This window comes from Artemia franciscana, chromosome 3 (assembly GCF_032884065.1).
Source record: "Artemia franciscana chromosome 3, ASM3288406v1, whole genome shotgun sequence".
Taxonomy (NCBI): domain Eukaryota; kingdom Metazoa; phylum Arthropoda; class Branchiopoda; order Anostraca; family Artemiidae; genus Artemia; species Artemia franciscana.
The window spans coordinates 8,787,726-8,803,006 of NC_088865.1; the positions used below are offsets into that span (position 1 = coordinate 8,787,726).

The window sequence follows — 15,281 nt, forward strand, 5'->3', positions numbered from 1 at the left end:
TTTGATTGGATTTTTCCGGTGGCAATAGCTTTAATATGGGAGAACTTAACTTTTCCTGTGCTACTGTAAAACCATTCAAGTTTGTGAAGCATCTTGAACTAACAACGTAGTTTATAAATTTTTCTTGAATATTTTGTTCTTTAGTATGTCGCCAAATAGGCTTATTACTGAAGTTGCTTTTCAAGTTGTTTGTAAATTTTTGTTTTATTTTTCATACTTAATACGAGAATAAATACATAGTTTGAGTTCACTTTCATCTATCATGTTGTGACACATACCGCAAGAATGAAAACATTGATGGAGGTGTAGTAACAAATATTTATCGACATGTAGAATGAGAAAACTTATGTTAATGAGATACTAGAAATTTAATATAAACTATTTAGTCGAAACTAGAAACTAGAGATACTGTACGCAATGTAAAATATTTCAAATCCTGACAAGCTCGCCCCAACATCTTTCTCTATTCGTCTCTTAGCAAAGCAAATTGACGAGTCTTCAGACCAAAGCTGAATTTCTATTTTAAGGAAGAATATGATCTCGGCTTTTTTTCAAGTTGAATTAAAGGTTTAAAAAGAATGAAGTTTTAACAAGTCCAAAAACAACCTTTAATAAAATGGCAAATATTGTCCTTTTCATTAATGTGCCCAAAGGATTTCCAGTGTCTGCCTCCGTGGGCTTAATGTTGAGGCAGTTGTATTATTTTCAGATTAGTATTTCATTTCTAACTAAAATTATTTTATCATTATTTTATTTTTGTTATTGTTGTTATATATTGCATATATTTGTGTATTTAAGTATGTTATTTTTAAGATATTAAAAAATGTATAAAAAAACTTGTTGGTGCTGCTAATTTGAAATATATAGTCTTACGTGTGTACTAATAGAACTGTGGATACCGGTTTTTAGGTTGACCAAATTTCGTGGCGCTTCTCCTGAGACGTTTGAAGAAATTATTCGTTTCGCCAACAGGATGTCGCGTCCTGGTGATGAAATTATGATGGAAAATGGCAAAGTAGTTGGAGTTCGTTCTGGTGAAGAGATAGTTAGATGTAAACAAGTGTACTGTGACCCCAGCTATGTTCCTGACAGAGTAGAAAAGTTTGATCGAGTCATCCGTTGCGTTTGTTTATTGAAAGGAAATAGATATCCTCGCATAGAAGATCCAAGCAAAAGATCAAAACGACTGATCATACCCGGGAGAGAGTTTAATAGGCATTCGGGTAAGCAATTTATAAACATGGAATAAGTTTGTTCCATTGTCCTTTTCTTCCATTGTCAAAATTTTCCATTGTCTTTTATTGCCCACAATATCGTTTGTGCCAGTTCCTGGCACAAAGGATGCTTTATCCACACAACTGATCATACCCCAGAAAAAGGTCAATAGGAATTCGGGTAAGCAATTTAAAAACACAAAATAAGCTTGTTTCTCTTGTTCCAAAGGTTATGGTAAAATTAAGCATTTTTGGATTTGTCATGGTATCCAAGCTTTCATAATAATTAACAAGTCACCCCTAGTAGAACAAGGACTGCAAATATATAATTATATTAAATATATATAAAAACTTATTAATTAATTAATATCTGTCTTAATGTTTAATAATTAATTAACATTATTTGATTTATTAGATTATGTAACAGGTTTAATAAATATATTCAGTTGGAAATGCCAAATTTTTTATTTATCGTTTGTCTTTTGAACTATCTGAACCTAAAACTTTTAGAGTTAAAAAAAATATTTTGTGTAAATTAAGCTCTTTCATACACAAATTGAAATTTCCAGAAATAGTTCAAAAACATGCATTTTTTAATGAGAGGACTCAGAAATGTCTGTAGGAGTTGCATACTTAACACAAGAAGATATACGTTTTCTGGGTAGGAAATCCAGCACTTCCATTTACTATGTTGTGACACATATTGCATGAATGAAACAGTGTTGGAAGTGTAGCAACAAATATTCATTGCCATCTAAAATGGGAAAAACATATACTAATGAAATTTCCACTGGGAGTGGTATTTCAAAGAAGTAAAATACATCAAAATACGAAAATACATGCGAAATAATTCGAATATGCGAAATAATTCACATACAAGCGAATTATTTGAGTTTTTTTTATAATAATAGTCATATTTTTTACTATTATAAAAAAAAGTCCCACAAATTGTGTATTTCAGAAGCCATTTTCTCACTAAAAAATTGCTATAATTTTAAAATCTATCTGCAACAGTATAATAAAAACGTGGGATCATGAAGTTAATAGCTCCCTGCAAGGCGATGAAGGCTATTTTACTCAGGGAAAAAATATAATCCATACTTATCTTAGTTACTGTAGTGACTCCAGAGGCACATAGGGCGTCAGTGAGTAGTTTTCACTCAAGTGGGCCGCTGCGTAGATCTCCTCCCAGTCATGGATCAGACTCGTCTGGAGGGCTCTTTTGTCACTTTCGACGTCCTACGGAGCGTTTTCTTTGGTCTTCCATGGTGACGGGTGTCTTCTGTTTGCCAGTGAAGGAGTATTTTAGGAAGTCTATGATCTGGCAGACCTTTGTTGTTTCACAACGGATGTAAATTTTTGGAAAATAAAGACGACATGAAGAAAACAAACGCAATAGGCATACATTAATCTAAATTTATTAACCCTTTTTGAACAAATTACTTTTTGAATTCAGCTGCTATTGCGTTTATATATTCAGTTTCCCTCCGCCTGGGGATCCCCCCCAGGGGGAGGAAAAATTGTATTCAAAAGAAGGTATTTTGTATAAGTAGCTGTATGTTTTAGAGGGAAGGGGATGACAGGGGAGACAACAATTCAATAGGGGAAATTATTATTTAATTTTTTTTTAATGGCATGTGTAGTCTTGAGAAAATAATGTTATATAAATTAAGGTTTCTAAAGGCTAACTTATAAGGTAATATAAAGAATGGTTTGTTGTTATAAAAAAAAGAGTTAAGATATTAGTTTTTTGGTTCATTATTTTTTTTTTTTTGCTATATCTTAGTTACTTATTATGTAGTTTTTTTTTCCACTGTCACCAAACTGTTTCTCTTGTACTGAGAGTAAGATATTTTGGAGAAAAAAAAATTGTCCTTTAAGTTGTCTCCTATTAAATAGAGGATATGACTGATCAGATAATTTTTATTGCGCTAAAAGCTCTATGGCTTTTCTCTTCCATTACATAAACAGAAAAAAAACATAAATCACAAAAATCTACTCCTCTTTTCCTTTGCCAGCCTAAGAAATCGTTCTAAATTTTTAAAACTTCGAAAACATTCATCATCCTTAAATTCACCAGGCATCTTTCATCGAAGCTACACTCTCCTACACTCCATGTCGCAACTCACTCAATTCTTTACGCACATGCATCGCAAGATGCACTCTCTCCATACTTCCACACGCCAGGTAAAAGCGTGTTACAGAAATTGTTTTCTAACTCTTGCTTTTTGACACCAATAATACTAAAAATATCAAGTTTACTATTGGAATAATGGGTTATTTGTAATCGATTATCATGACATTTGGATTTAGGTTTTGATCAACATTTGCTGTCTTGTAAATTCATCTTATTATTCATCTTAATTCATCATGAAGAAAACCCTGAAGAAATGACCCGAACTGTCTTAACGCTAAAAAAAAATGCTTCTTTTGAGGTTAAAACGTCAAGCTCTGATATTTCTGAAGCAAATTGAGCAGCAAGTAAGGACGGACGGATTGAGCAGCACTCCAATCTGTGCAATTGAAAAGACATATGTTGGTTGCACTTGAGGAAACGCATAACGTTAAGCAGTACCTAAACACGATAATAACTGGAGTGAAGGCACGTTGCGGTCAATTAAGAACGAATTTTAGCCCATAGTTTATAGCAAAGAACGAACCCTATTGGATATTATAGTAAAGAACTGGTAACGGAAATATTTATTATAAAAAGGACTCTCAGAAGTATGTAAATTTAAACCTGGTAAATTTGGCTTAAGCATTTTTTAGGATTGTGTAAAATGATGTAATTTCACTTGTTGATAGATAAGCAATATAGAGCATATAAGCAATATAGGGCATATATGGACATAGGCTGCGCTGCTCTATCATAGCTAGTGATATAATTTATTTTAAAGGAGCCAATTTGATCGAAAATTAAAAGCTCTAGTGTCCTATTTAAAATTCAAAAATGATTGAAGGGCAATCAACCCTCCTCATTAGCTCATGATTTTCCAAAAACTTCTAATCAAAATTTTAAGACAACCAGGTTTAGTATAGCTGAACAGTTTATTAACTGTATTTCTAGGGTTATTGTGCAGGTCAACCCTCCCCCCTCACAATTATGTAATTTGCCCGTTATATTTTAAAACTAAACGTTGCCACAGGTCGAAAACTACAGATACAAGTAAGCCAACAGCTGCAGGTACAATTAATCCAACAGTCGCATTTCATATAGCATAAAAGGAAAGAAAGAACAAAACAAAAATGCTGCTAGACGCTGGAGGAGATTTTGTCTCTGGAAAGGGACACAGTTTTGTAGAAGCAAATATTTTAACCCAAAAACCGCAATCCACGATGACTTGTTCCATCGGCGCTAAAGGAGAGCCCTTTCTCCACTGTACTGGGGTAACCTCTAATACAAATATTCCATTTAGTTTATGGTATATATGACGTAAAAATTTTAAGCCAATATATTTGAAATGTGTGTAAATGTGTGAAAAGTTTATAGTCAGAGTTGCTGCGGTAGCTAGCAACCTAGTAACAGACGATCACGTCCTATAATAAAAAATCTGATAGCCTATAAATCCTGAAAATAGTGTCAGATTAAAAATTTACACTAAGGACCAAATTCTAGTCCATATTAACTGAAGCAAATGGGAAAAGAAAAGGCCCGTTTTTTGGTATCTGTGACGTCATGCGAAAATACTTCCGACGAAATGTCGTAAGCTATGAAAAGTTCAAAAACATTGTTACAGTAAAGAACAAACTCTAGCCAAATAGCGCCAATAATATAATGAATAACAAACAACAAACAAGGATATGGTATAGAACGGACCAAGAGTATATTAGAGAGTGGCCTAGAAAAAAAAAAAAAAAAAAAAAAAAAAACAGTACAACTTAAAGAACGAACAATAGCTCGTAATAACCGAAGAAGTATCCAACCGGGTCACATGGGTAGCAAGCAACAAAGTAAAAGACGATCCGGTCCCATGCTAAGAAATTTATTAAAATAAGTCAATAAGAAATAGTGTGTTTGCATAATTAGGGCCTTTGTCCTCCATTTTTGGATCATGTTCCCAATGGTGGGAAACATGTCGTACAGCTTTATAACTATGTCCGAAATAACCCCCTCAAAATCTAGATTTTGGATTGAAATAAAATTTGAACGGATATTATTCTATGTTCTTTTATTTGGAAAGGGAGCTTAAACAAAAGTGTATGATTTGAAAATTCTGATAAATTTCAGTGACTAGGATAAACTATAAAAAGGGTTGGCTCCCTTGTAAATTTCGTGTATTTTTAGGAATAACATATAGATTAAAAAAAAAATTTTCAGATATTTATGTATCTCTAGTGAGGTATACTAATGTGAGCCCATACGACTGGGTCATTGCTATGATATCGACGAATGTGGAAACAGATTTCCCAGAAGAAGAAATTGGTCCCGCTCTTGCACTTCTGGGAGATATCCAAGAACGGTATGCATTTTTTTTCTTTCTTTTTTCTATAAGACTTATTTTCAGGGACTCACTAAATCGAAAAGTATACGTTTTCAGGAAGTATTGTCAAAGCGTATTGTTTATGGTCTTGTGACTATGAAGTTTAGAAGCAGCTGTAAAGTTTTTGTAGTGCCGTCAAATTTTTCTGGTTGGCAAATGTACACATTCACCTCATCTGAGGTTCGTCCTTTCCCACTGCTCGGGACATATTTTATACCTATTAAAACAGGTCGAATAAAATGTCGAAAAATGACTCTGTTGATCTATGTCTTGTGGGTGTACAAATTTTCAAAATTTTCATTTTGCCCTGACGAGGATAGACTGGGTATAAAGATTAGAGTTGCTCCGGTGCTATATGATGGTTTGAGATTTTCGCTCTGTCATAAGATTTTTTCTATATCATTATCCCCAACAGAGAAATCATACTTCCGTGGGCTCTTAGTGGTAACAGGGTGGGCCTTCCACTATTTTTACAAAACTTCAAGATTGTCATTTTAATCAAAACTAGTCAGAAAATCCCAAAAATATGTTTTCTGGAGCGATGTGATCTGTCTCTTTCCCAGGGAAAAGACACCAAGTCTTTTCTTATTCTTTTATCCTTACGTTCGTGCATATAGGAATGTTGTACCTCTTTTCACTCACAATCAATTGGAGATTATTGTGGAAGTGCTCTAAAGGTTCAAATCATGAATGTCTAATATCGGTGCATATTAAGTGCATATTTCACAACTACTGATAAACTTTCACTAAAAAAACGCACTTGTATGCTGCTGAGTTTGCTGAAAACTAATAGGAAGCTAATAATAAATACATGTGTCCAAAAACATTGCACTACATATGCATTAATTATCCGTATTTTTGTGTGGCGGCTGTCAGCGGGGCTCTGTTAGATTTTATCAAGTCTCCCTAAGAACACAAGATGCCTTAGTGATTCGTGCTTTGAATTCACTCTCGACTGAACCATCACTTGACAGATATGAGCCGAGATGCGTGAAGCTGTTCATGACTGCTACTTTGTTTAGACATGTTTGGACTGCATGAGAGAGTGGTTGAGACGGTTCAGAATAAATAAACATGATTTTTGTTTTGCTTTAGCTGATGTAAAACCTAACTTTGATAGCTTCTTTTCTCTATACTGTCAGCCCTGCACCGAGTTTTCGGGGGGTGTTTGTCATGAGTGCCAAGTCATCGGCGACGTCAGTGTGCGCTAACGACTCTGTCACCGAACTTCAGGCCGAAGTTCAGTTGAGTAGTCGTCTTCATTACGTAGTCAATGGCGCAATTAATTAGTCTGGGAGCTGTGGTGCATCTCTGTCGATTTCCTCTACGAATTTTGAATGGATGGTTATGCTTTCCGTTGACTTAGTCACAGCTTGTAATAACATGCGATAATAATAATAACCAATAAAAAGCTCATACAATTTCTCTAAAAGAACAGTATTTCTGCATAAGACCGGTTGTTCTGAGCATGAGCCAGAATGGCTTCGTATCTACATAGTCAAAAGCTTCTTTGAAGTCAACAATGGCTATTAACGCCTTCTATCGAAACTCCCATTACAAGTCTTGAGTTAATATTGCAATACAGTAGCCCAAAATCACAACACTATAAGTAGCCTGCGTATTTCATAAATAGTGTTTGGCTCCCACCAACATTTTTAGTGCCTGAACTTGCTAACCACAACCTAATACTACATTATATTAGTCCAAAATCAACATGTTTATAGTACGTAGTTAATATATAGTGTTTGCTTTGTATATATAAAAATCTCTGCGTTTTGATTTACGTCTGAGGCTAACGTTGCAAGTCCAAAGAATTAAATAATGTTTGGTAGATGGCATTCACTTACAAAGATTGAGGATCTTTGCATATTTAAGAATTAACGACGCTTCTCGACTACTATGGTCCCTGCGTCGGCCCTGCAGTGCATTCCTGCAGTGTGATTCGATCTCTGGGTCCCGTATTACCAAGCTAAGGTCAAATCCACTGCGCCACCACAGGACGGATCTTTGCATAACTGAGATTTCAACAAGCTGTAAAATGTTCACCTTTCTTATAAATTGTATCTATAAGGCTATAACATGGTTTATATGGGCTACTTGTGTAATTTAGATTTGAACCTCTATGTTCCAATTATTATTTCACTCAGAGAGGCACGTTTTACTGATTTTTCGACCTCAGTGATAGCAATGACTCTCTTAGAACTTTGGATTCGGTTCCCTTATACGTTTTGGTTCGCACCCTGGGACATGTTGGCCGTTAAAGGAACTACTACGCTTCCTCTGGTCGATTTAGGGGCTCAAAAATCGCCGGTCCCCGGCACAGAAAAGGCTTCTATATATGGATTCTCATTGTAGCTTATCTTCTAACCGCAGAAAATTTGAACCTTTTCTTGATGTCATGACAGTTCACCATAGGTTCGATCCAGTCACCCTGGGAAAATAGAAATTATTTCTTAAAGTTGTGACCAATTTAGATCATTCTTGTGGCCAGAAATGTCAATTTGCCAGTTTTAAGAAGAAAAAAAACTATATAGCCGATTTTCATGCCAGGCCCCGGTATGGCTACGCAACAGGCTTGTATATATTTATTCTCATTGACACTTATCTTGTAACTGCAGACAATACGAACTGCCTCTTGATGTCATAGTGTCACCTTAGGTTCGATACAACCACCATGGGAAAAATACAAATTCATCCTTGAAGTTGTGACCTTTTAATATCGTCAAAATGGCTAGAAATATCAATATGCTACTTCAGAAAAAAAAACTATGTAGCTGATTTAGAAGCCGGCCCTGGCACCCGTTATGCAGTAGGCTTTTATATATATTTATCCTTGTTGTAAGTAGCAATCTCTAAATGAGTCAGCTTTGTTTGCAATTCTTTCATCGGGAAAATGGAGGGCTCCCCGGGGAACGCATAGAATGTTCAAGGGTTTTGTCTTCTAACAGCACAATTCTTTGTTTTTATTCCATTTTTTACACATTCTGATGCTCGCTTTCTCGCGATTGCTTGAAATTATCACTGTAATTTTGCCTGCATCATAGACATCGAAAACCAAACAACCACTGCTGAGGCCAATGTTACTTATGTATGCTTTTCGAATGTATTCATAAATATGACCTCACTGACATGAATCTTTTTTTTTTATTAAGGCTCTTGAACGAATTTTCTCAAACTTTTAACCTATTTACATCGTTTTCTAGGCTAGAAAATCCCAGACTGCCAATTTTCCTGAAAAAAATTTGGAACTATTTTCGAGAAAAAATAATTAGATACATTCACAGTTATTTCTTGTTTAAAGAGATAGTATATATACATATAGCATAGAGGTACAGTCAAATTTAATTTTTAGTTTCTCTTTTTTTTTGAGAATTTTGCATTAAATTTACCATTTAGTGCAACTTAAAAACCAATTTTATTAAAATTCATATTTATTAAAATTTTATTTTTAAAATTATATTTATTAAAATTCATATTTTGAATGTGTTTCGATTTAAAGGATCGTAACAGTGAGTGACTGCCACTGGCCGAGAGAAGATGGAACCGAATCTCAATTATTCATTTCGCAGTCTTATGATGTTACAACAAATTTTGAAACTACTCTCTTGGATGTATTGGATATTTTCCGTCGTGGAACCGGGGAAGATTTTGACTGGAACCGGGTAAGATTTTTGAAAGAGGGGCAACCGAGACATTTTGAAGAGTCTGATTTCGTAGAAACTATTTTTTTGGATGAATTTGATGAGGAAGCATCTTGGACCACCATGGAAATTGTGAAAAAGTGAATATTCATCTGATTTTTTAAGTGCTTGGTCTCTCTTTGTTTACGACCTCCTCCGTCTTTCGATGCACGTATTTTGGCTATTTATGTTCAGAAATTTTAATTTAAGTTTTGTTCAAAGCGTTAGACTAACTTAAGAGGAAATCAAGTACTGGCATGCTTTAAACTTACCCCCCCCCCCTTAAAACAGCAATAATGCTAGAAAAGAATAAGACAGATTTGGCTCTTTGAATATTTTGTGGAGGAAGTTTTAAATTAATAAGTTTTAGCTTATTCATTATTTGTAGTAGAATTTAGCATTCTAAATAGTATTGCTTATCATTACAAGTTGTACACTTTAATGGAAAGAGAGACAACTTTAGTTAGTAATGAATTCTTTTAGCTGGTAGTAAAAATTAAAATATTTCGTTTTCCCTATATTTGAAACTTTCAATGTATGTTGTGTTGTTTAAACAGTACAATTAGATTGGTAGTACAATATATTCATAAACTTCTCATTCAAATAAATATAGGATTGGAATGTGATATCTCAAGATTCAATTAAAATCAATTACATCTTTTAATTAGACCTGACTAATTAAAGAACGGACTTGATCAAACCCGACTTAAAAAGGATCAGTGGTGTACTGCTTTGAAATAGAATATTCTTCTTTCTTCCTTTTAAAAAAAGTCATTTATTTTGTGTGATAGCTAGGACTGTCTGTGTTAAACTAAAAAATTTGCCCCTTTAGAATCAATACTAGAAAAGTTGCATCGAACAAACCGTATTTTAGTTTTACTCACTATGTTGAACTGTTGAGTAGTAGCAGTTTGACACTTAAAGTGTAGGCCGTATTTTGGGTTAGTATCTAAAGCGTCCTTGGAACGTTTGTCATGAATAACATCAGTCTTCTTATTTTTTCAGAAATCGCTTCTTTTGATAAGGGACCTTTTACTTGCTTAAGCCTTGGTCTTGATAGGTAATGTATAGTATATCTCAAGCTATCCCTATGCTAGTCGTATCGTTGACGTCTCTGTAGATAATTGAAAAGACTGTCAGTTACTCATTTTAAACTTGAGTCATTAAAGTGGCGGTTCTGGGCTCTCTTGTATCTGGGCTAAAATCTTGAGTAGCCCCCTCCCCTATCTCTCAAAATTTTCAGGCCAAATTTGAACAAAAATTTCATTTATTAAAAAATTTCCATTTATTTAAGTAAGTACTTTTCTTACTTTATATGTAAAAAATGAAAAGGATTCACATTGCTTATACATTCTGCCAACTGTGCCCTCTACTTTATTTTTGTATAAAATAAAAATTTCAAAAATTACAATGATCATAAATGTTGGATTATTTATTTGAAATTTTGTGCCGCTATTCTGCCCTGGGGCAAGTGCCCCCTCTGTCCCCCGCGTCTCAAAACCGCTTCTGAGTCCATAATTGCAGTTTCTTGGTTTGAAAAATTCAAATATAACTCAACTTTTGCAACAGTGCATTGTTCATTGTGGAGTTTTGACGTATACCTTCCACCATTATTAAAAACTATTAGTGACAATATGGTTGAACTGTAAGTCCTCTTTATTTCTGCCTAAAATTAACAAAATATACATTTCTTCTTCGTCTTCTTAGAAAGATCTTAGAATCTTGTAGAAATGATTCATAATGTAGGCTGTTGTTTAGTTCACAGAGTTTTGTTTAGATAAGGATTAAACTCTGAGATCCTCCCACCTCTCTCTGACATGAACTTCAGAGATATGGCCCGTTGGGCCCTGATATGGTCCCTCATCACCCGTCATGAGACTATTGTTCTAGGTGGCATACTATTATTGGTTTGTGAAATTCATTTTCAGAATCAAAGCATTGGTTGTGTTTATGTTGTCTATATGCTTTGTGATGCATTCTTAAATAAATTTGTCAGAAATTTATGTGTTTGCTTGTTTAGTGCTGAAGATGGTTATAGGAGTGGTCTTTATTAGAGTTTAATTAAAGGACAGTTCTTGCGCTTTGCCCAGTGACGAAGGCCGGTTACGCCGTTTGTTGCGGAAAGTGGCAAGTGGTGAAACAGATTTTCACCCTGACTCAAACGGGCTTAGTCACTGGGTGAACCGGTTACGCTGTTGATTCTTGTGGAAATTGGAAAGTGGTGAAACCGATTTTCGCCGTGACTCAAACTGGCTTAGCATAAAAACCACAACAATGGAAATAGAAGCGAGCAATACTGGCTAGCATAATCTGAATTTTAAGGAGGAATTTCCTTTCCACTTATTCCCATACACTAAACTTTTGGTAGTTTCAAGTAGCAACAGGAAGACGTCATTAGTTAATTTAGTGGGCGATTCGGTGCTTGAGCAGGTCCATTTTGCTTGATTGTATGAAAAAAGTGATGAAATTGATCTAGAAGAAACAATCCTCTCTTCTGATCTACCTCAGCAAGAAAAAGGTTACTTAAAAAAAGTATGTGCTACCATCGGTTGAACTTTATGACTTAAAGTTAATCTGTAGTAAACATAACAAGGTTCGAAAGGTCGTAATTACTATAAGTTACTAAACTAAGAAGGTAGATGTCCCCTTTCCCAATAACAAATTATATATGTAACAATGGGACAATTCCTGGCTTCAGGGACTGTAGGTGTTTGTCATCTCCGGAGGCATAGTTATTGGACCTTTCAACTATGCCGGACAGAAACTCTATCTCCAAATTTTAGTTGAACGTCTTTAGGGGGAGGGGAAAAAAGAGACATAGCTGAGGGTTTAATTGTCCTCCAGTCACTTGGAAAAGGGATAGTAGAACTTTCAATTTCCAGCCAAATTAGCCTCTTCAGAAGTTTCTATAACAATTTCATTGAAACAAAGTGGCTCGGTGAAAATTTAATCAAATAAATAATTTGTATAGCTTTGCTCCACTCTGGTAGCGCAATTTTGCCGCCAGGGCCGTGGAAAATCACCTCGTAGGTTTGACCATAAGGAATCGTAATATTTGTTTGTCAAAGCTGATGCCTTAAAGCCACTTTTGGCAAGTGATACCACATATTTTTTTTTTTTTGGGGGGGGGGGTCATGCTCTATGGATGATTTATCGTTAATACTTGGAGTTAGACACAATCTAATCGAAATACAGTTCCTAACAGCCTTTTCATATACCAGAAGCATTTCATGGGAAATACTTAGTATAAACCCTCCTTTGTCCTAGGGGACCTAACAAACATATATCCGTAGAACTTAAGGGTATGTTTGGTCTCGACTCTCTGATTGGGTTGGAACCCTTCAATCTCATTCCCTAGGGGGTGGGTAGCCACCATATTTTATCAAATGTATAATTACGAAATAATCCGTGCTTCTGAGGACATCAAGAGACCTTACATTCACACAAATCTTCAAAATATTCAACTTGCACAATCTCAGAAAGTGCTTGTAGGGGGGGAGGGGAAAATAGAAATTTTCCTAAGTGTGAGGGGATCTAGTTAGTTCAAATGTTTCTTTGGTTGGAAAAAGTGAGAGGGTGAGGGGGGCTGAAAATATTTATTTTAGTATAGGCTAAATTGTTTCTGCTATTAGTCCTTTTTTACAGTTTAGTATTCAGATGGATTAAAAGGTATGTATCTGCAAAAAACTTTTTCTAAATTATCTTGGGAATAAACCTAATGATCAGAATAGCCATAACAGCGTTCGGTCGTAATAAGAGGAAGTGCAAGTGTGGTCTGGATGAAGGGTTTAAAATATAAATAATATACTAATAATATCAGACAAAATGTTTGGTTTCATGGCAAAACCTAATCCCTTTGGAATTTGGATAGAATCTATTCTACTTTGAGCTGCAGTGAATACTCGACTTTGTCCCAGGATGTGACATACTATTTGCCGCTGGTGACTTTAACGCAAGGGTCGGTAAACCAGATGCAAACACCGAAGGAGTAATCGGACGACATACTATCGGAGATAGACATTCAAATGGCGAGAGGTTGCTACAAATTGCCAATTCCCAAAAAATTGAAAACTTTGAGGACTTATTCTGGTATACAGAAAGGGAGACAAGGCAGTCTGCTCGAATTACCGAAGTGTATCATTAATAGACCACGCCATAAAGGTCTTTTGCATTATCGTCCTCAACCGTTTCAAGGACACCCGAGACAAATTGACAAGACCAGAACAAGCAGGTTTCAGACCTGATAGGGGCTATCAAGAGCGTATTCTTACCCTCCACCTCATCTTGTAACAGAGCGAGAGATTTCAATTGTCTGCTATTATTGCTTTCATTGATAATTTCATCGATGTTGCCGCTTTTGACTCTCTTATCAGCACCAAACTTTGGTATATCATGACAGATCTTGACTTTGCAGACGATGTGGGTATCATGAGTAGCTCGTCAGCTGTGCTTCAAAAGATGGTCAACAATGTATCCTGTATATCAACGAAAGTCGGTCTCACCGACTTTCTGTATATCAACAGGGGTTTACATTTCCTTTAAATCGTTCTTTATGCCATCCTCTCACCCCAGACGAGGACGACTTGTTTTTCGTTTAGCCCTAGATAGTTGACCGAAAAGGATAATCTTCGGGAATCTGTCATCTTTCGTCCGCATGAATATATATAAATATACTAGCTGGGTCATGGCGGCTTCGCCGCCGGGTCTCAGCACGGCACGCGGCAGGCTTCTATATATGGATTCTCGTTGTCCCTTGTGTTTTAACCGCAGACAGTTTGCTGTCTTTTCATATTGAAGTTATTTCAAAGATATTTGATTATTAAATTCAGTATGAGTTTAGTATCTGAACTAAAGGGAACTAGCTTATGAACCTAATCGGATTATTTTTTGTACTGTACTGTGTTAGATTGTGCAATTAACTTGTGGATTTAATTGTGAGGGATTGCTCACTTCATACAAAGTGAGTTATTATTTATCATAGTTTATAATTGAATATATTGGTGTTATCGCTGATTAAAAACTGTCATATTTACTTTTGGTCAAGTAGCCTTGAATTAAGACCGATTAACAGTTCGTGAATCTGCAGTGTCTCGTCGGAATAAATGACGGGAAAAAAGCCCCTAAGGCTACCACCTGAGAAGGATACACTCACTGGAATCCTTAGCCAGTCGCCATTCCAAATTACCTCTAAAACTCTTCCTAGAGCCCCCCCCCCCCCCAACTACGCGATCCAAAACAGTTAGTCACTTGTCAGGAATTCAGGCCTTAGCCGAAACTAACTCTAATGAAAGAGGTGAGACGCCTGGCAAAAAGAGGAAAAAGGATGAAACTCGTTCGCCAGTGATAGTGCAACCCCTCTCTTCAAGTGAATAATGCAAATTACGAAAGCTATCTTTCTGATCACTAAGGTAAATTTTGAACTTGTTTTCTAGCAGGACGAGTCTATTGCTATTTACTTTACGTCTTCTCAGGTGGCAGACCATGTCCTGTCAAAATCCAAAGAAATAATACTTGATGGCTCAAAAATTTTAGCCACAAAAAAAGATGTAGAAAAGTTACACAAGTATGTGCTGTATGGTATTGATACCAGTGTAAAAGTGGAGGAAATACAAACTGAACTAATAGATTCTTCAGGCCTTCTCATCAATCCATCAACTGCTATAAGGCTAAGTTTAAACAAAGAAGGTTTTCTTCACGCAAGCCGTTCAATCCTCATTTCCTGCGAAGTTGAGCTAAGTAGAGAAATATTCTTGTACGGTATGTCCCTTTTTTACAAGATTTATAAGCCCAAGCCCCTACAATGCTCCACTTGTCTGGCCCACGGCCACAGCAAAAAACACTGCAAACAGTCCCATCTGTCTTGCCTTAAGTGTGGGAAAACAGGCCACGCAATTAGTGAATGCCCG

The 15,281-nt window shown here is 35.8% G+C and overlaps 1 protein-coding gene across 3 annotated transcripts in view; it reads left to right on the plus strand.

Annotated features, from left to right (window-relative positions):
• Positions 1-909: 909 nt before the first annotated feature.
• LOC136024838 (rab GDP dissociation inhibitor beta-like) overlaps positions 910-15,281 on the plus strand; it is a gene marked incomplete at its 5' end in the record, with an annotated part of 36,979 nt that continues 22,607 nt past the window's right edge. The window contains 3 exon segments of one of the 3 annotated variants that reach the window (XM_065700329.1): positions 910-1,223; positions 5,533-5,674; positions 9,195-9,357. In XM_065700329.1, coding sequence (XP_065556401.1) covers positions 974-1,223; positions 5,533-5,674; positions 9,195-9,357 — 555 coding nt within the window. 3 annotated transcript variants of the gene reach the window in all.